Below are 21,164 nucleotides of genomic sequence, written 5' to 3'. Positions count from 1 at the left end.
TGCATCTATTGAAGGCCTTGAATAAAAAACCACTTTATTCTCTTTAATCTGTCTAGCCCCCAGACTAGGTAGCCCTCCAAGGCATCCCATGTGCACATGGCAGAGAGCTGGGCCATGGCTGCAGGTCCTGGGCTAACAGGAGGTGAGGAACCATCAGCTGGGAGCCATGAAGGGTTGATTTACCCCTGTGGAGAAGCCCAACCCTGCCTGAGAAACTCATGACCATTGTTCATCTTGGGTGTAGTCTCTGCCAGGCTTCTTTTGACTGCCCAAGGTGCATCTATTGAAGCTTTTATAAAAACCCACTTTATTCTCTTTAATCTGTCTAGCCCCCAGTCTAGGTAGCCCTCCAAGGCATCCCATGTGCACATGGCAGAGAGCTGGGCCATGGCTGCAGGTCCTGGGCTAACAGGAGGTGAGGAACCATCAGCTGGGAGCCATGAAGGGTTGATTTACCCCACCCTGCCCAGCAGATACTCACCGTCGTGGCGTACTGAATGTCCCTCCAGATGGAAGTCTCCCGCGAGAGGTCCGAGTCCTCGAACAGGTTCTCCAAGATGACTTCTCCAATCATGTCGTGCCTGGAGAACCTGTCAAAGTCAAAGACGCTCAGGTGGAGCTTCCTGCTCGCCAGCTCCTCGTGGGGCACGGGGAAGTGGAAGGACTCGTCGAAGGTGGGGTTCAGAGTCTTCCTGTGCACGCGCGTCTGGAACTTGCGCTTGCGGTCGGGCAGGAGGTAGATCTTCACGTAGGGATCCGAGCTGCCGCAGAAGTCTTTGGCTGGCAAGTCAAAAGCCCTGAGAATCCGGACGGTCAGCGTCTCGTTCTCGTAGTCGTACTTGAGAGTGAAGTTGATTTTCCCGCAGGTTTTCTCTGCCTCTTTCTTGGGGTCCTCGGTGTCCACGGTCTTCTGTTTGTAGAGCTCGGGTTTGATGCGGCCGATGCTGGTGGGCTGCTCGGCCACGGCCGGCGCCTCCAGCCCGTAGTCCATGCTGGACACGTGCATCTGCCGGGGCAGGTGCCTCTTGAAGGAGATGTGCCTGCAGGAGGGACAGAAAAACAGCTCTGTGGGTTTCCAAGGACATGGCTTTCGTGTCCTTTTTCGTCCCTGGACTCAAAAATCAGCACAGAATGAGCTCCATAGGTGCTCCTGAGCTCTGCACTGAAAATGGGTGTGTCATGGAGGGAGCACCTCCAAAAACCTGCAAGGATCCAATCCAGCAAATTTCTTAAATTCCAAAGCATTTTAAATTCCAGCACAAGCTGTGTTTTCTCACCTGTGGCACAAGTGACAGCCCACAACTGGACAGATGGGTCCCAACAACTCCTTACCCAAACCACAGACAGCACCACATGGAGACTTTCCCCACCTCAGTCCTTACACTTCCAAGATACTTCTCCAAATCCCTACGATACTTTAACCCTTTAATCCACCACCTCAGCATAACAAATTTCCTCAACAGAGGACAAAACATTGCCTCCCACCTGATCGACCTCTCCTGATACAAAATAATAGGCCTAGAAGGACTAGTCAACCTACAACCAAAAGCAACCAAAGCTGCCACCACCCTTCACTCCGGCCTGATCAAAGCTTACTTAGGATCATTCGCCCTAAGCTCTCCCAGACAAAAAAAAACCTCTTTTTTTGCTTTTTTCTTTTTGTGAGGGATCCATCACCAGTTCAGAAGGTAAGGCTTTCTTCATAGAACCACAGAATGATTTGGGTTCAGAGTGTTTTAAAGCTCATCCCCTGCCACAGGCAGGGACACCTTCCCCTAGATCAGTTTGCTTCAAGCCTTGCCCAGCCTGGATTTGCTGGGTATTGCTGCTTCCAGACTTTTCCAACAGACTCATCAGAAACTGATAGATAATTGTTGACAGGGAGGGAGGCACAGCCTCATCAGGAAGAGTCTCTTGCCTTGAGCTCTCCTCCAGCACAAGCTGTATGTAAGCACAGCTTTATGTGAACAAAGCATAAAAGCTTTCTGTGGACTGAGGGCATTATTTCAGATTATCTGGTGTTTACAAGAGCAGTTTATAGAGTTATTTAACCAAACTAAAAACTCTACACCCAGAGCATTAGCCTTCAGTGATGCCTGGAGACCTTGGCAGGCTCCTCAGAGGTATTTTGGACAGGGTTAGGCTGGGCTGTAAATCAGAGAAACCTGCCAAGGAGAAAGTGTGTTTGAAACCTGCCCACGTACAGCTAAGTCCCACTTTGTTTGTCCTAATTCAGACTGGCTGAGGGTTTTTTCCTCCTCTGTTGGAAAGGTGTAATAAAAGCAGAAGGAGAGTGTGCACACAGAGAGGGAATCAGCTGCCCAAAAAGCAGTGTGGATAAATAGAAGAGTGTGGCTCACAAATGCAGGTGGCACCGTGCTGATCTAACTCAGCTCCTTCAAACAGGGGTCTGCCATCAGTGCCTCACTAATCCTGCAAAAGTGCAGCCAATTTTCTGAGCAGTGCCTGATTTCCCTGTCACACTCCTGTGCACATCCCAGGCACGGCCAGCGAGGCAAACAGAAGTGCTGGGGCACAGCCAGGACCCTGTGATCCCTCTTTCCTGTCCCTGTTTCACCTCCCTCTGTGTCAAGGAGAGATGCTGCATTTCACAGAACGGTTTGTGTTGGAAAAGAGCATCAAAGCTCAGCTCATTCCACCCCCTGCCATGGGCAGGGGCACTTTCCACTATCTGAGGTTGCTCCAGCCTGGCCTTGGGACATTTCCAGGGATGGGGCAGCCACAGCTGCTCTGGGCACCCTGTGCCAGGGCCTCACCCCACTCTGAGTAAAGATCCCCTTTCTAACATCTAATCTAAATCTCTCTCAGTGTCCAAGCTGAGAGGGAGGTTGACACAGCCTTTTCCTGACTTCCTGAGGATGATGTTGATGTCTCTGTCCCCATCTGAGCACAAGCACCGAGCACAGCTGGTTCAGGGCTTGTGCAGCGAGCAATCCATCAATTGTGCTGATCTGATTGTTTCTGCCAGGAGCCACAACAGAGAGAGAGAGCCAAAAGGTCTAATTCTGTCTGACAGGGTACATCATTGATACTTCAGCCTGCCTCTCATATTGGAACAAAATTAAAGTGGCCAAAGCTTGTGGGTGACTTGACACAATGAGGTCAAGTCGCAGTAACAGGGCTTGAATCCCTGATTTTTTAAAAGAGCCACAGTCTTAACACATTCATTGGTTAATGGCCAAGCTTTGGACAGTAATCTGCTGTGTAGGTGCTCTCTTTAGTCTCCCTGATGGTCTCTGAACCTGTGGCTCCATCCAGCAATCCTCCCACCTCTCCAGCTGCTCACAGAGCAGTGTCCCTGCTGAGCGCCTCAGCCCCAGCCACCAGAATCATGGAATATCCTGAGCTGGAGGGGACCCACAGGGATCATCAAGTCCAGCTCTTATCCCTGCACAGGCACCCCAACAATCCCCCCAGGGCATCCCTGGGAGTGCTGTCCAAAGGCTCCTGGAGCTCAGGCAGTCTCAGGGCTGCACCATTCCCTGGGGAGCCTGGGCAGTGCCGGCACCCTCTGGGGGAAGAACCTTTCCCTGATATCCACCCTATACACCCCTGACCCATCCCCAGCCATTCCCTGGGTCCTGTCCCTGCCACACAGATCAGAGCTGCCCCTCAGGAGGAGCTGCAGCTCCCATCTGCAGATCCCATCCCATCCCATGGAACCCATCTCATGGATCCCACCCCATCCCATGGAACTCATCTCATGGATCCCAGACCATCCCATCCCATGTGTCCCATCTCATGGATCCCATCTCCTGGATCCCATTCCATCCCATCCCATGGAACCCATCTCCTGGATCCCATTCCATCCCATCCCATGGAACCCATCTCATGGATCCCATTCCATCCTATCCCATGGATCCCATCCCATCCCATCCCATCCCATCCCATCCCATCCCATCCCATCCCATCCCATTCCATGGAACCCATCCCATGGATCCCATGGATCCCATGTCATGGATCCCATTGATCCCATGGAACCCATATCATGGATCCCATCCCATGGATCCTATGGATCCCACCCCATCCCATCCCACCCCATCCCATGGATCCTATGGATCACATCCCATCCCACCACATGGATCCCATGGATCATATCCCATCCCACCCCATGGATCCCATGGATCCCACCCCATCCCTCACCTGGTGGAAGAGGCTGGCTCCGTGGTTTGCCTCTGGATCCGCGTGCGCCTCATGATGTGATCCTTCATGGACATCTGGACCTCTGCAGGGATGTCCGGGGAGGTGTGGCTGATCTTCACAGCTGCCTCCAGGAAGCTGATGGCCCCCGTGTCCTTGAGCTTGTCTGCCATGCTGTCCTTGTGGCCTGCCTCGCTCCTCAGCACGGCCAGGTGGGAGGAAAGGGCCTTGTTCCTCCAGGGAACCCAGCACAGCTTCCAAAAGAGAAACACAAACACTGCCACCAGGGCCAGGCCACACACAATGACTATCACTGCAAGGAGGCTGACGGAGAGCTCTGAGGGAGACAAGGACAGCGACAGGGAGGGATGGGAAAGGAGAGAAGAAGAGACAGATGGTGAGAAGATCGTAAGTAAAAGGAAGAAATGGTCCAAACTGACTTAAATCACAACTAATGGAGAGCTCTCAGCTCGGAGCCAAGGCCAAGTGAGCACCCCCTGACAGGCTCGGGACACACCTGGGGAGAAAATGGGTGTCTCCATATGGACAGAGCTGTGAAGTTTTACACCCTGATAACCAAGGTTAAACTGGCTATAAAATACCATCCTTGGTTTGTTCTGCAGCATCAGCAAACTGCTGAGCCTGAAATCAAGAAGATCTGTACAATTCCATGATAGGAACAAGCTCGGTGCTGTGTGCCTTTTTGCTTCGTGTCACAGCTGCTCAGGCACAGGACTGAAAAAATCCATCTCCCAGGGTCCTGGGAGTGCATTGTTATTGTACTGTCAGCACCCACATCTTGTCCAGATGTGCCCATAGGGAATACAAAATAAATACCAACAGCAAGGAAAAAATAATCACAAGCTGCTGATGCAGAGAAACCAAACATAGCGGGAGTTTGTACAGAAAGTGCTACACAACTCTGAGCAGCACAGGAGCTGTGTGTGTGCTCTGATGCTCAGAGACACTTTTACCTCATGTGTGCTGAATTTCAGTCTTTTTCTGGAAAGAGCTTCCATACGTGTGGCTGACGAATCAGGAAAAATGGAAAATGAAGATATATATATATATGTGTGTGTGTATATAAATATATATATGTATATAAATGTATATATATATATATATATATATATATATACACATCATCTAGGCTGTGAAATGATTCACAGCACTGCACAAAGAGAAAACACTGGTTATTTTTGCTTCCTTTCCTACAGTGTATTAATTCCCAGATCCTCATGCAGACCAAAACTTTGAGAGCTCAGGATTCCAAGGAATACCAGTCCCTGATGGTGGAGGCAGGATTTGTGCTGGAGGCAAATCTGCAGCATCAGGACTGTGGAGAATTCCGTCATGGAATGGAGCTCGTGGACACTTCCTTGATGGCTGTGTTATTTGTAGTGCCCACTAAAGCCACACTCCTTAAACTACCCAAGTGCAAGTCAGGACAGAAGGACAAACAAAAAAATCACCAAAACCGGCAAAGGTTTATATGGAACAAGCATTACCTCTTATCCATTTTATTTCTGTTTATCCCTGGACCATAAATGTTTTGTGTGAGTTTGAATTCTCCACCTGAGCCCCAAGGAATGGGGTGGGTGCCCTGAGCATTTCTGAGCTGGGGAACTCCCCCCTGGGCTGCATCACAGCTGCTCCAAGTGTGAATCCTGATGTGCTTTATCTTAAACAGGAGCCATAAAACACCTCCTGTTCCCTTTGATCATGCAGTTTAATTTGTAAAGCTGTAATAGGACATTTTATCATAGAATCACAGGATGGTTTGGGTTGGAAGGAAGTTTGTAAATCATCTCATTCCACCTCCTGCCATGGGCAGGGACACCTTCCACCAGACCAGGTTGCCCAGACCCCCATCTAATCTTGCCTTGATGTTAAGGCTGAGAAAAATCTGTGAAATATGAGGAAAGACTTGGTTTTTAATCTTGAATAAATAGCTGAATGTAAAAATTATGGAAAAAAAAAACCATAATCACAACAAAACAACAAACCCACCACCCACCACTGGTGAACCATGACAGCAAAGTGCTCAGGAGCACATTTGTACCATCAAATTTTGCTCAGGTCTCTCAGGGAGTGCAGCAGCCCCTGCAAATTTGGGATAAATGAAATCTCCAGGCAGCACCAGACACAAAATGTGACATCCACACCCGAAGAAGCCAGCCCTGCACAGTGCCTGGGAGCCATCTGTTGTTCCTGATATCCTGGAGGATTTTGTTTTTCCACAAAATTACCGAGCCCAGCAAATCCAGCGGGAGCTCCAGGCAAAGCTCCCTGGCTGCCTGTGGGTTTTTGACTCCAAGGGAAGGGCTGGAAGGGATGGGATGGGAAGGATAAACATCACCCAGAGGTTTTTGCAACTTCTCTTTCCCTTCCCAGCCTCCTGTACAGGTCATTTATTTTCTGTTGTAGCTCTGAGGTGGAAACACAAATCGCTGCTGGGGGGAATAAACAGATCCCATCTTACTCAATAATAAATAAGGTTGTACCAGCAGCAGAGCTTCCTCAGAGATTTGCCTAAATGTATTCTCACCAAAGCTGAGAGCACAGAGGTTCCACTTCACTATCCTTTGAGTTAAATCTTGGAATAGTGCCCAGGAAACTCAGTGTCAAACATTCATAAGAAAACTCAAGAACCTGGACTTTGCAAATACCTCTGTGTTGGTACAAAGGAAATCATTGCAATGCAGAATCTCTCACTGCTGGGAATTGCTGCGTGACAGGGAAGATTTTTTAAAGATATTTCCACCCATTCCAAGGAGTTTTATAGGCTGCATGTCTCTGCCAGCACACCAGGCTCATTAATGGGAACCATCAGAAATAATCAATTATCCTTTCAGAAAACCTGTTGCCAGCTTGAGAAAGATCCTGGCTCCTGTCACTCCTTGCAGGGCTGGCATTCATAATGCATCTGACAGGATTCACAGATACTTTTATGCATGACCTCCTACTCCTTCCTCTGACAGCTGACACAGAGCACGAGTGGAAGGGATCAGGATTTTACAGACAGTTTTTAAGCATCTGCCTGCTTAGAATATTGGGTTGTTTGAAGATGACACTGAATTCTTCAAGACTTTTTTGTGACTTATTGAACTTAAATATCAATTGGACAGAGTTGACCTTCATTGAGTTAATGAGCTTTCTCTGATGAATTTGAAAATACCTGTTACTTTCTCAAAAATACCTGGTATTGAAAATGCTACACTTTAAATGTCCTTTAACTTAACTTACAAGAAACTGTAAAAACATAATTCTTCACCTAACAGAAAATGCTCTGGGGCCAGAGGCTGCTTTGGTTTTCCTGGAATAAGTGGAGGTAAGGCCAGTTCCCCCAAAAGGACACCTGAGCACAGGGGAAGAACGAGCTCCTTGGTTGATATTATCCCCCTTTTTTCAAGGTTTGGATCCAAGATTTGGGGAAGAGAGGGAAAATGTGCCTGCATCCAGCAGTGAGGAAGGGCTCTGTCTAATGCAGGAACAGCTCAGATCCCAACTGCTCACAAGGGAGACTCACATCATCATTCTGAGCAATGTCCCACCTGGGGAAAAACACGACAAGAAATATGGTTTTGTTCTGTTTCCCTCTTAAAAATTCACAGTTATTTGCCACTTTGTTATCAGGTAAGGGCTGTGGTACAAGCGCAGAGCAGCTCCAGCCATTCCTCACCCCAGTCCTGTGGAACTCAGTGCTGCTCCCTCATCCTCACCCAGTTCCCATGGGAGACATGGGAGAAACTGGAAAATTGGCATTATTACAGCTTGTAATTGAAAAGATAAAGCTTAAAAGAAGGAGGTTACAAACACAAATTAACATGGCTGTTTTCCAGCCTGGCTCCCTCTGGGAGCAAGCGCTGCTTCCCCGAGGAACCTTCGGCTGGAAAATGCTTTGGCTGCAGGGCAGCAGTGACAGAGCTCCCTCAGAGCAATGAGGAGCAGGGAAGGGATGGACATGGACACTGACAGGATTCACCCCTGGAAGTGCTCAAAGCCAGGCCAAGACTTTGAGCAACGTGGTCTGGCATGAGGTGTCCCTACCCATGGCAGGGATTAGGGGCCAGATGATCTTTAAAGTTCATTCCAACCCCTCAATGTTCCATGATTCTGTGATTCTGTGATCTACCTGCTTGAGCTGATATGTTTAAGATAAGCCATTGAGCTTATATATTTATTATATACCTATTTTATATCCCACTAGTTACCACCACCACAGAAAAGTCCTGAAGCTGACAGCAATGGGGACACCAAGAGCACAAACAAGACTGGATTCCCTCAATGTCACCCAAAACTGATCCCATTTCTCCTTTGACTTGATTTCTTGTTTTTACTGGTTTTGTAACATCCAAACCCCTTGCTACTGAACCACACCAAAAAGCTCAAACCTGCAACATTTCCAAGGTCACTACTTCTTACTGCCTTTAAATCAAACACAAACGGCCCAGGGCAGGACAAAGAATCAATGGTTTACAGTTTAAAACTGTGATGCTAAAATCAAACTGAGGAAAGGGCAAACACTCCTTGGTTAATCCAACCCTTCCCACCATGGATCACAGAGCAGCTCCTCAGCAGAACCCCCGTTTTGTTTCATTCTGGATGGGAGCTAATGAAGAGATATGGTCCAACAGCCTTTCAGCTTGATGTCCCTGCTCACCTCCTAATGCCTAAACTGAGTTACCAAAGGGGATAATTAGCAAAAGTCCAACCCAAAAGCGATTAATAATATGACAAAGTCATGATTAGAGCAGTCTATTAACTGCAAGACAATAGTGGTCTAATTGTGGCAACATTGACTTTTACTGCTGTGAAGTAGCTTGTGCTGTCATTAAAGAGATTCATGGATAACTCCGAGTTTAATGTGCAGAGTTATATTTAATATCCCAAGATGTAATTTAGCTTTCCTTCCACCCACTCCCCACAGAGAAAACACAACATGTTTGATGGCTCTCTCAGCACTCCAGCAGCCATTACTCATTCCAGCTACCTGTTGCATTTAAACAAAGTTGCAATGGCACAAGTGGAAGTTGGAGAGGCTGGAAATTCTCTGTGAGGTGCAGTGTGGGACCGGGGTGATGCCACCAGCCCCCAGGACTCGGCTATCCCCTTCCTCTCTTGTCACCTGTGAGGGCACAGATATTTCCTCAGGCTCTGGACCCTCTCACCAAGGCAGTGGGGACATTGACCTGACCTTCTGCCACCTTCTGCCAGACACAGCCACCAGCCTGACCCTGCCAAGAGCCCAGGGACATCTTCCTTGTCACAGGTTGTTCCTCCTAAGCTCTCTGGTGGTTCATGGAAAATCTGGGCATCAGGGAGAGTTTGGGATCACTTCAGCTGTAAGAGCAGCTCCTGGCTGTTCTGAGCTGCAGCCTGGGGCATTGAACATCCTCCCACAGCCAATGCCCCTGGAAGGGCAGCTCCAGGAGGTGGCAGAGCCCAGAGCAGGGTGATGGTGATCACCTCACTCTCACTGGCTGGATTACTGCCTCCCCACACAGCAAACATCACTCACAGCAGCCCAGCAGATACTTGCAGGCTTCTCTGTCCATTTTCTGCTCGTTTTTTCTCTTGCAGGAGTGTTTGTGAGGATATATTGTTCTGTTTCTGCAGGGCTTTGCAGGGAGCACGCTCTCAAGTGATGGATTGGTACAAGAGGTGCTGCTGGAGGAGAGCAGCAGCTCTGGGGCTACAAGAGACCACGTGAGGCTCCCACCAACTGCTGATCTCATTTTCTCTCGATTGAGGAGCATCAGAAATGTAAGCCTGATTAGCTGAGGGCTGGAAATTGGGCACGGGGGGCTGTGGTGGGTCTCAGAGGTGAGGGCAGGGGGGAGCACTGGGCAGCAGCTGCAGAGGAGGAGGAAGGGTTCCATTAAACCCCAGCCACTGAGATGTTTATTTAGCAAAGCTGCTCAGCTTTGGAGGAAGGAACGGGGGACTGGATGGAACAGAAATCAAATATTAGAACCCCACAGCAGCACCACAGAGACAAGAGGGAATGTCCCCTTTGGGGGCAGAGCACGGAGCAAACCCTGAGGGGCAGCAGCAAGCAGAGCCCTTTGCAACAGGGATTCTGGAAAGGCAGCTGGCTGCCTGATAAATCCTGGGATGCTGCACTGGGGAAGAGGTGAGCTGCAGTGCAGCAGTCCTCAGCCAGCTCCTCATCCCCCTCCAAGCCTGCCATGGCCTCGGGAATGGTGGCAGAGCCAATGGTACAGATCAGACTGTCCCTGCCACCCCCACAGCAGCAGGCTCTGTGTCCCCAGAGCTCACAGGGGGAGCACAGGGCAGGGCAGTGACAGGGAAGCACTGCAAGCCCACTCAGATTGTCCCTCTTTGCTGGGGTTGTGTCCAGTGTTTCAGTCCCCTACTGATGGCTTTGTTGCCACATTTCAGGCCCCCTCGCCACCATTTGGCCGCCATTTGAAACTTCATCAAGTTCTTGATTTGCTGGTGGCGTTCTCCAGGCAGGCAGGCAGGCAAGCAGGAGCTACAGGAATATGCCCTGAAATATTCCTGAGCTAGACGAGTCATTAGGAGCTGTCACTTCAAAGTCTGGCTGCCGTCAATTGGCTCTTCACAGGCAGCCTGGCAGCAGGAGCTGCTGCTCCAGCAGCAGAGCTGGGTCCTGGAGAGGGGGAAATATTCCATCAGCCTCTCAGCAGATGTTAAAGGGCCAGATCAGGACACAATTCTGCGTGGGCCAGAGCTCCTGGTGCCCCTCAGATGTTTGTCTCATGCTGTGGGAGGTGGGGAGGGCTGCACACTGAGCCCATGGATCACTGTGGGCCCCAGGGTCACTAACAGGGCCCCTGGATCACTGTGGGTCACTAACATGGCTTTTTAGGCCCTCACAGCTTCTGCTGGCAGCAGCAGGAGCAGGTGGCAGCTGTGGAGACCGTGCTCAGAGCAGGCAGAGATGTTACACCCCACTCAGAGCAGGCAGAGCTGCTCAGGCTCCCTCACGGCCCAGGGCCTAGCACTGCACCCCAGAGTCTGGGAGAGGGAAAGGAAATCACAGCAGTGCTTGGCACTGTGACCCATCCAGCACAAAGCACAGAATTACAGAATTACAGAATTACAGAATTACAGAATTACAGAATTACAGAATTACAGAATTACAGAATTACAGAATTAAGAATATCCTGATCTGCAAGGGAACCATAGACATCATCCAGTCCAACTCCTGCCCTGCACAGACACCCCAAATCCCACTCTGGGCATCTCTGGAGTGCTGAAACACTCCTGGAGCTCTGGCAGCCTCAGGGCTGTGCCCATTCCCTGGGCAGCCTGGGCAGTGCCCAGCACCCTCTGGGGAAGAACCTTTCCCTGATTTCCACCCCTGGCACAGCTCCAGCCCTTCCCTCAGGTCCTGTCCCTGCTCACAAACCAGGTTGTTTTATTCGCTTGGTAGTTAAAGTATGAAACCACTGATTGTTCCTCTCATTTGGCACAATGGTATGAAACAACCAGGGAGACCTTGACAGACCCTCCCAGCACAATCCCAGCACCACAGGACAGGTTTCTCTAGGTGAAGGCAGCCAGTCCCAGCTGCTCTGGACATGAGCAAGCCTTGTTTTGCTTTTCCATGCCAGCCACAAGTAATTCCACAGAAGACAGCACAGGGAATGGGATTGAAAACAAGTTCTCACAGTTTGCTGAGCACTTGGTCACTCAGCTCATCACACAAAGCTCTGTGGCAAAGGCTTCTCTCAAAGCAGAGGGCTGGGAATGCTCAGGAGGGGGATGTTCTGAGAGGAGACATTCATAAAATCATGGAATCATGGAATGGTTTGGGTTGGAAGGCACTTTAAAGCTCATCTCCTTCCCCCTCCTGCCATGGGCAGGGACACCTTCCACCTTCCATGTTGCTCCAAGCCCCATCCAGCCAGAGTCTCCCTGGCAGCTAAAATGAGATTTTTCCTGTTGCTGTGCTTGCCCAGTGCTTGGACACTGAGTCCTGCACTATCAGCTCCCACCAGCTTCCTCCTGCCAGCACAGGCTCCCCAGGAACCCTGAGAGAGAGAGAGCCTCCTCATCTCCTGCACACACCCAGCCATGAAATGGATCCTGGGAAGGTCAGGACAGGAATGCTCCAAGTGGCTGTGCCAAAGTTTCAGTCAGACAGCAAGAAAACTTCTTAAAAATTAATTTGCTGCTACCACAGGGTTCCTGCCATGCAAGAGCTTATCAGAATGCAAACTATAAGCTTCAAAGGGGAGGATGAATCAGAAGCTATTTTGAGAGTAATTATATAAGACTATAAAACTCAAACCATCTCATTATTGCACGTTGAGGATGGAGACAACCCTTCATATGGAGACCTCGCAGGGATCCAAGGGTTTCCAGTGGCTGATCCATGGCCAGGAGCAAACAGCAGCCTCATCCCTCCCAGCCAGGCAGAACTTGCTTCACTGAGCAAGGCCAGGGCTTTCCTCAGCATTGGCTGTGATTCTTGTGGGGATTTGATTCTGCAGCTGGGAAATGAGCTGGAACAGGAGGCAACTTCATCCAAAGTGTTTTACTTTAACTGATGCATAATTTAGAATATCCTGAGTTGGAAGGGACCCACAAGGATCATTCAGTCCATCTCCTGCCCTGCAGAGACACCCTAAAATCCCATCCTGGGCATCCCTGGAGTGATGGCCAAACTCTCCTGGAGCGCTGGCAGCCTCAGGGCTGTGCCCATTCCCTTCATCCTCTGGGGGAGAACTTTTCCTGAAATCCAACCTAAACTCCCCGGCTCCACCCTTCCCTTGGGTGGTCACAGAGAGCAGAGATTTCTCTGAGAATTCTCTGTCCTGGATAGCAGCTCCCAGCTCGTTAGTGCAAATACTTGCAAATTCCCCAATTTTATAAACTCCAAGTTATAATGAAGGAGAAAATGCTCAAACCATAAATCTGCACATGGAATAAAGTTCTATTCCAGCATCCCCAGCTACAGCCTGAGGCTTTCCCATGTCAGCCTGGAGCCTGGGGCACCTCAGGCTGGTTGAGGATGAGCTCCTGGGACATCCTTGAGCTGTCACCTGCACTGTGCAAGCAGAAAAGAGAGTTGTTTTTATCCTTGTCTACATATCCAGGCTGCAGCTGGAGCTCCTGCTGTGTGTTATAGATACATATTACAATATTGGCTTTTTTGCAAATATTAGAATGGATTTTATATGTGTGATGTTAAAGTAACTTTGTTATAAAGATGTAGTTTTTATTTCTGTTGTTAATTAAGCTTAGTGGAATAGCTGAGGTAAGTGTGCTTGTGTTAAAATGACTGCTTGGATGGGATAACACCCAATGCACACAGGATGAGGACACATGCACAGATCTGCCAAATATGTCTGAAGGCAGTGAGGACCAAGGCCCAAAAACTGGAGGTGATAAGAATGGACTAAAACCACAACCAAAAAAATACACATGCTCTGAAAAGGCAGAACCAAAGAAGAGATATGCTGAACAATTCTTGGGGCATGTAAATTAGTTTGGGGAAAAGTTTACTATGAATAAGAGTCTATGAATATGCAACAGGCTGATGTAAGAGTAAAGGTATTTAAGGGGTGTGCTCAAAGATAACGGGGTGCCAACCCTAATAACCTTTGCTCTATGGTCCTCATCTCCCATTGTCCTTTATCAAACTTTTTACATTTTCACAGGAGAGTGAGGGTGTTTTTCATGTGTGTCTTGGCCCAGAGGAGGCAGCACAGAGATGTGAGTGATGCCAGTGCTGTCCCCATCCCCTCTGCACCCCATCCCTGGTTGGGGACTGTCACACCTCATGGGCTGATTAAAGGAGTGCATTAAACAGAGAAAAGACACTGTCACACCCTTTGTCCCCTGGTGCTCTTCAGTTCATGGTTTGGTCCTTCCTTCACCAGGGAACAGACAGCAAATGCTCTCAGACATGGAGTGGGAGTTTAAAAAACAGAGGGAAATCTGAACAGAATAATTCAGAGGGACACATCAAAGGTGATTTTCAAATGCAGAGTCTACTGTGAGGACTTCATGTCCCTATGTGAATATGTAACAAAACAAAAGAAAAAAAAATCAACACTTACAAATCACAGAATCCCTAAGGCTGGAAAATGCCTCTAAGATCATTGAGTCCAACCAAATGGAAGTGCAGAATACACCAAAGAAAGAGATGTGAGGTCAGATGAGAGTTTATTGGCCTGGAGCTTGTGCTTTTCCCACTGAAACAGAATGGACAAAGAGTTAATTGCCCTAAAAAAAGGCAAAAATCCTGAATAGCTGACGAGCACTGCGTGGCTCTCCGGGCAGGAGGAGCCTCCAGCATGGCAGAGGCTATGAAACCCCAGAGAAGCTGCATGTCTGCAGGGCTGCAGCTCCAAACCTGAGTATCCAACAGTCCAGATTCCCTCCTAGGCCCTGACTCTGCCCATGGACAGCCCTCAGCCCATCCTCATCCTCAGCTTCATCTCCCCAGATGGACCTGGAGACAAAACTCCCCTCTCCCACCATCACAAGCCACAAACCCCACTGGTGACTGTGGTGCTGAGAGACACCAGGGACAAGAACTGACCCCCAGAGAAGTGGCTGGGCTGGGGGAGACCCCTCACAGGCTCCTGAGGACAAAAAATGTTGGTTTTCAGCCATTATTGACCGATTTGGGCTTTCCCTCCAGGCTGCAGATTTGTCACTGAAACTTCTGCTGGCATGTGCAACCCAAAGGGGAACTTTGTGCTGTCAGAAACGCAGCGTTTCTGTTATCAAAAGTGACAAAAAAAGAGGAAAAAAAACTTTTCCAAGCCGAAGGAAACATTCCCTGGTGATTTATGTCACTTTGTGACTTAATCAGCTGCTCTCTAGAGCATTATAAATGTGATAGGAAGAGTTGTCATTGCTTTCTGCCTAACTGATGACAAGCTAATGAACTATTATAAGCCACAGTGAATGCAATTATGGCACAAGGCTGTGTGCTAATCCCATGACATTTTATCACAATATGCTGTAGCAACATCTGTAAACAACCCGGTGGTGGCTGAACACACACAGTGGCCAGGGCTGGGGTTAAATCCCTGCTGAGCATCCTCATCCCCTGGGCTGTGACCCTGTGTGCCAGGGCAGCCTGGCAGAGGCTGCTCAGCACAGGGAAAGCCTCTGATCCAGAGCTGGAGCTGAGCAGAGCCAGGCAGAGAGGAAACCACGGGAATCCAGACACTTCTGGGATGCAGAAATCCAACTGCGCTTCAGGATGCAAAACGGAACGAGTGAAAGCTTTTCACTCTCTCTCCCTCTCCCTTGAGCAACCAAAAAACCCTAGAACTTGAAATTTCCTTTTAGAAAACTTGATCAAAGCTGTGTCTGCTGTGAGACACCAGGCTCAGCAGTGCCTCTGTGCCCAGACTCTCCACCCTGGAGCTGCCACCTCGCTGCCCCTCACTGCCTGCAGTGGGATCCAATTTTGGGGAAAAGCTTCCCCTGGTCTCCCTCTCAGACCCCATTTTGGCTCAAAACCCCACTAAAACCAGGCTGCCTTGAAAAGATCTCAGAGTAAACCTTGGCAGGCAGCAGAACTGGGATCTCTCCTCATCCCAGTGCTGGAAGTCTCTCACATTGGGATCCAGGCTCCACAAGAGGACACAGTCTGGGGACCCCAAAATCCATGACCAGGGTGGGCAGAAGACGCCAAGCATGGGACAAGGCATCCTCAGAGCTTTCCCGAGTGCTCCCTGCCCAGGATACAGAGCCCCGCCAGCACCAGAGGCTCCTTGAGCTCTTGAGACATTCTGGATGCATTTATTGCCTGGACCTGCCCCATGGGACACCCAGAACTGGAGGTGCAGGATTCTTCCAGAACTGCCCAGGTGCTGCACAGGCTGGGTGATGCCCACCCAGCCTGGTGCCCTGGAGCTGCCAACTGGAGCCACCTAAACCCAAAACAGCCCCACAAACCCACAGCAGTCCCTCTTCCTCTGTGCCTCTAAACCAGCAGAGTATGGGCAGAGCAGCACTGGCACACCCAGAGCTGGGCTCAGATGGGGCAGCCAGGAAGGACTGACCTGCCTGGAGCCCCCACAGGGTACAGGGACCCTGCACTGAAGTGCAGAGGTTTGGAACAGAGCATTTCTTTGTTCAAGCTGCCCTGAGTGAGGAGGGCTCTGCTCCTGCCATCAGCAGCTGCTGCTGCTGCTTCCATTAGCTTGGAGCAAAGACAGGGATCTTGAACCCCTCCAATGTGCTGCAGTGAGCAGGCTGGGCTGCCTGATCCTACTCATTGATTAAATGGATTCTGAGATGCCCTTTTCCAACAGCTCCAACCACTCCATCCCCTGCAGCTCACAATTCTTTCAGCACAAGCATTTTGACCAGAGCTCAGATTCAGAGCTGGGATCAAACAACTCCAAGTAAACGCTCACCAGCCTCCAGGAGATGAAGTGCTGCATCTGGAGAGAGAAACTGAGGAGTGAATGACACAACTGTATTCATTTCTTTGCAGCAGCTACAAACGCGCAGAAAAATCAGATTATTACAACACCAGGGGCTAGAATTCCTGGGCAATCATTACTCCAAATGGTCCAGGGCAGTGTGCCTCAAGGATGGTTTGGAGAGGGTTGGTGTGAAGGGAGCTCCTGGCATGCTGCCTTCAGGCTTCGCTGCACAGTTTGCTGTGATGTTGCCAAACATGAACCTGCTACAGCACAACAAACTGAACTAAACACAGAGACACCCTCAGTCAGCAGCTGCGGCTCCGCCGCGCGCAGGGCTCCCCGCAGGAGAACTTTCTTCTTTCCCCCAGGCAGGGAAAATGTACATTTAATAGCCAATCACTCCAAAAATCTCCTCCCTGACCCTCCAGGATGCCATTTTGCAAGGTACAAATATAATTAAAGACAATACACGGCAGAGGGGCTTAATTGCATCTCTCCCCAACAACTGCCAGGGCGATTGCTCTGTCAGGGAGTCCGCTGGATGGAAACACTCCCAGACAAGATCCCTGATTTTCCACCACGCAGATGGGAAGGGGAAATAGAGATTGTTGTCTTTGAAAGAGAAACAGCAAATATTAAAGGTAGAAAAAGCTGCCTAACCAAGATGAGATGGAAACCGGGGGTCCTGAGAAGGAATATTTGATTGTAGCTGGAAATGTGAGCAGTGAGAAGAAACAGTGTTGAAAAACAAGGGTGGCTGAGGCTATAGTTAAATAAAACAATTGGATCAGACACCAGCCCCGTTCTGGGTCTGGTTTATCCCTGCACAAAGAACACACACATGGGAGAGGATCTGGCTGCCAGGAGCACACACAGCGAGTGCAGCAACTCCAGCACAGCCAGGATGCCAAGCAACAAACACCTGCAAACCCCGAAACACCAAACACCTTCCCGGAGTCATCCCAAAAAACCGCGGGGAAGCTCGGGCTGTGCCCTGGTTTGAACCAGCTCAAAGCACACGAGAATTCTGAGAGCAGGGGGAAAATGTTTCAACGGCAAAGGCGTTTAGCTGAAATTATTTTCATTGAAATTATGAAAACATGCTTTATATCATGAAAAGAAAAAAGCAAAGAATGATTAAAGTAAGTTGAGAAATGCGGACTCACCAGAGCGGCGGCAGCTCCTCAGCGCGGTCCCTGCTCGCGCATCAATTAGCGGCGGCAGCGATCCCGCTGCTGTTTCTATGGAGTTGGGGATGCTGAGCCCTGACTATGCATGAGGCTGCTGCAGCTGCATGGGAGCAGCTCCGGGTCCGCACGCATCACAAACAGCAGCAGCCTCCCTGCTCTGCCTCGGGAATGAAGCAAGAAGCAGCAATTAGGCGGCTGCAAAGCTGCGCCTATGCAGAGAGGGGCTCGCGGAACACGCACACTCCACTCAGCTCCAGAGGGGCTTTTTTATTTGCCAGGACCATCACAGAGCATAGCCAGAGGCAGCTGGAGAGCCACGGATCCGCACACAATACACGAGCAGAGACACATGTCTGGAGACAGGCGATTTAATCTGGTTTTTCCTCGATTTACTCGGCCGGTTTCAACCTTATTTCAACACAGTTTTACAAACCTTCCTCTGGCAGCAAGGTTTGAATCTGATACCTCCAAGATCCCAGCCTGGTTTAGTTGGGCTAAAGAGGAAATTTGCTGCACGTAGCTCTGGCTGGCTCTTTCCTGGGAGGAAAGGCAAGATCCATTTTGCAAGTGCATTACTCTGTGATAAAAAAGATATTTGCCCCAAGGAGCTGCTCCTCACATGCTGGGCCTGTGGAAACTCAGGCTTCAGTGATTAATATTAGCTTTGTCTGGGTGGCTTGCAGCATGTTTGCTGTTATATTGACTTAAAATACACTTGAATGGCGATTCAGAAAAGTGTGTTATTGTGCCTAGTGAGTAAATTCAAGACATGCCCATATTTCACAGGTAGTGGCTGAAGGCATCCCATAACCATGAATGAGGGTGTCATCAGTTCTCCCATTAGTCAAGCTAATCTATCAGGGGATAGGTGGTTTTTTTCCCCCCAGAAAATACTCCAGAACCAATTTCTCAATAAAAAAATGATCTTTCTGCACCAACGTTCCTGCCATGAAAAATCCTTTATTGCCCAGAAATTCCCCCTTTTCCCTGCCTGCAGCAAGAGCACTTCTGTGCTTGGTTTAACATTTTAATAGTCTTTGCCAAGTGCCAGGAGGGTGTTCAGCGCTGTACAAGCTGTACTGCCTGCACCAGGACCTTCAAAAGGAGCAGTTCACACAAGGGGCAAAGCAGTGAATGTGCTCTGAATTATGGGGGGTTGGACACAGGCGAGCTGACACCGTGTGCTGGGATTTTCAGGAGGTCTCTCTGACCCTGTGCCTTCCCCAGCTGTCCTGTTCCCTCCTCTCACTCCAGCATTCTCCTCCTGCAGCTGGAAAGCACAGGAGCATTTTGCTGGGGTGGATCAGTGTGTGAAGGAGGGTTTGAGGAGGGTTTGAGGAAGGGTCTCACCATGCTGAGGTGAGCAGGGTCTGCTAGGGACAATCTGAAGCCCCTCTGCACATCTGCCTCCTGCCCTGGCTCCACTGGGCAGCAAAGCTTTGTACAAATGGATCACTAAGGCAAAACCAACCCAACTTAGGTTGTTTAAAGAAAACCTCAGCACAGAAGTGCTGAAGGTAGAAATCAAACCCAGAGGCTTTCTCCTGGATGTGCTTTGATCCCAGGATAAATTCCTTCCTGTATCCAGGGCACTGTCCTTTAAATCAACATCACCAGATGCTGGCTCCAGTCCAGAATCATGGAATCTCAGACTGGTTTGGGTGGGAAGGAGCTTGAAGATCACCCAGTGCCACCCCTGCCATGGCAGGGGCACCTTGCACTGTCCCAGGGTGCTCCAAGCCCCATCCAGCCTGGCCTTGGGCACTGCCAGGGATCCAGGGGCAGCCACAGCTGCTCTGGGCACCTGTGCCAGGGCCTGCCCACCCTTCTCAGAGAGGAATTCTTTCCCAATATCCCATCAAAACCCACTCTCTTCAGTAACTCTCATCAGCCCTGCAGGATCATTTCAGGAGGAGTCAAACTCCCCCTTTCCCCCACAGGATCTCCTGATGGCAGCCTCTGTCCCAGGCAGGCTCTGTGAACCAGGGGGAGCAGGACCCAGCTCAGGGGGGCTCAGAGCAGCCTGTGGGGAACCACAGAACCTCCTGAGCTGGGAGGGACCCAGCAGAACCACTGAAACCCAGCTCCTGGGCCTGCACAGCACCCTGTGTGGAACAACAGAACCCCCTGAGCTGGGAGAGACCCAGCAGAACCACTGAAACCCAGCTCTTGGGCCTGCACAGCACCCTGTGGGGAACCATAGAACCTCCTGAGCTGGGAGGGACCCAGCAGAACCACTGAAACCCAGCTCCTGGGCCTGCACAGCACCCTGTGGGGAACCACAGAACCCCCTGAGCTGGGAGAGACCCAGCAGAACCACTGAAACCCAGCTCTTGGGCCTGCACAGCACCCTGTGGGGAACCACAGAACCTCCTGAGCTGGGAGGGACCCAGCAGAACCCTGTTCCTGGGTCTCCACAGCACCCTGTGTCCCAAAGAAGCTGCTGCAGCTCCACTCCCATGGGCAGAGAGGATGGGAAGAGGGGACACATCACTGTCCCCACAGCCCTGTGGGGTCCTGACTCCCCTGCCCCACAGCCACCACAAACCCTCTCAGCTACGCCCAAGAGCTCTCCCTGCCCCTCCAGGGCACAGAAGGGATGAGCCCATCCTCTCAAGGGCCATCACCTGTGGTAAATGCTGTCCCCACAGCCCGGGTGACACTGGCAGCCGAGGCCTGGCAGGGAAGAGAGCGATCAGATGGAGGCAGCTCCGGGGGAGGACGGGAGACAGGCACAACAAAGGGATGCTGCAGCTCGCTCCATCTCGGGCCAGCCAGGAGCTCAGCTCTATTCCTGGCACTGCCACGGGCCCAACTGCAGGGAGAGCTCCCCCTCACAGCCCCCTGACAGCAGCACCAAAACCTTCCCCAGCCAAACTCCTCATTTTTCTGACAGGTTTGGCTGCGGGCGAGGCAGCAGCCTGCAATCCTCCCTCCTCTGTTGGGTGTGCACAGAGAAATGCTGCAGCTCGGCTGCTCTTGTTGGCTGTGAGGAGGAGATTCAGCTGTTACATAACCAGGGAGTAGAGGTGCATCCACTCCATCCACAGCAGCCCTTTCAGCCACTCAGTCCAGAATGGTTGATAAAAAAAAATTAAATCACCGCACAAAAACTTACTCTTACATAAACTCTACAGGAATATTTTTATATTCACAGGTTTTTTCCACTCTTGGGCACAGCTCATGAAGGCTGATGATGCCTGGCTCCACACATTCCCTGAGGATACTGCTCCCCATCCACACATGAAACAGCAGAAAAGACCAAGCTGCCCCTGTGCTGAGCTGTGCAGGAGCAGCCTGGCTCCAGCTTTGGCAGTGCTTCCTTCTACCTGAACTCCAGCAGGATGTTCCACAAGCCAAACTGATCCAGCCAGCAGTTAATAGATTTATCCAGGAGGCAACAAACTGCCTGAGAAGCCAG

The 21,164-nt window shown here is 50.3% G+C and overlaps 1 protein-coding gene across 1 annotated transcript in view; it reads right to left on the bottom strand.

Moving 5' to 3' along the window:
- SYT6 (synaptotagmin 6) overlaps positions 1-21,164 on the bottom strand; it is a 37,478-nt gene that overhangs the window by 13,973 nt on the left and 2,341 nt on the right. Inside the window, exons 2-3 of the mRNA XM_063177884.1 lie at positions 4,165-4,498; positions 482-1,040 (exon numbers count right to left, since the gene is read on the bottom strand). Coding sequence (XP_063033954.1) covers positions 482-1,040; positions 4,165-4,498 — 893 coding nt within the window. The remainder of the gene's footprint in view (positions 1-481; positions 1,041-4,164; positions 4,499-21,164) is intronic.

The sequence above is a fragment of the Melospiza melodia genome, chromosome 28, assembly GCF_035770615.1.
Source record: "Melospiza melodia melodia isolate bMelMel2 chromosome 28, bMelMel2.pri, whole genome shotgun sequence".
In the NCBI taxonomy this organism is placed as follows: domain Eukaryota; kingdom Metazoa; phylum Chordata; class Aves; order Passeriformes; family Passerellidae; genus Melospiza; species Melospiza melodia.
Note: the sequence above shows the minus strand (reverse complement) of the source record. Positions and strands in the feature narration are given on the sequence as shown.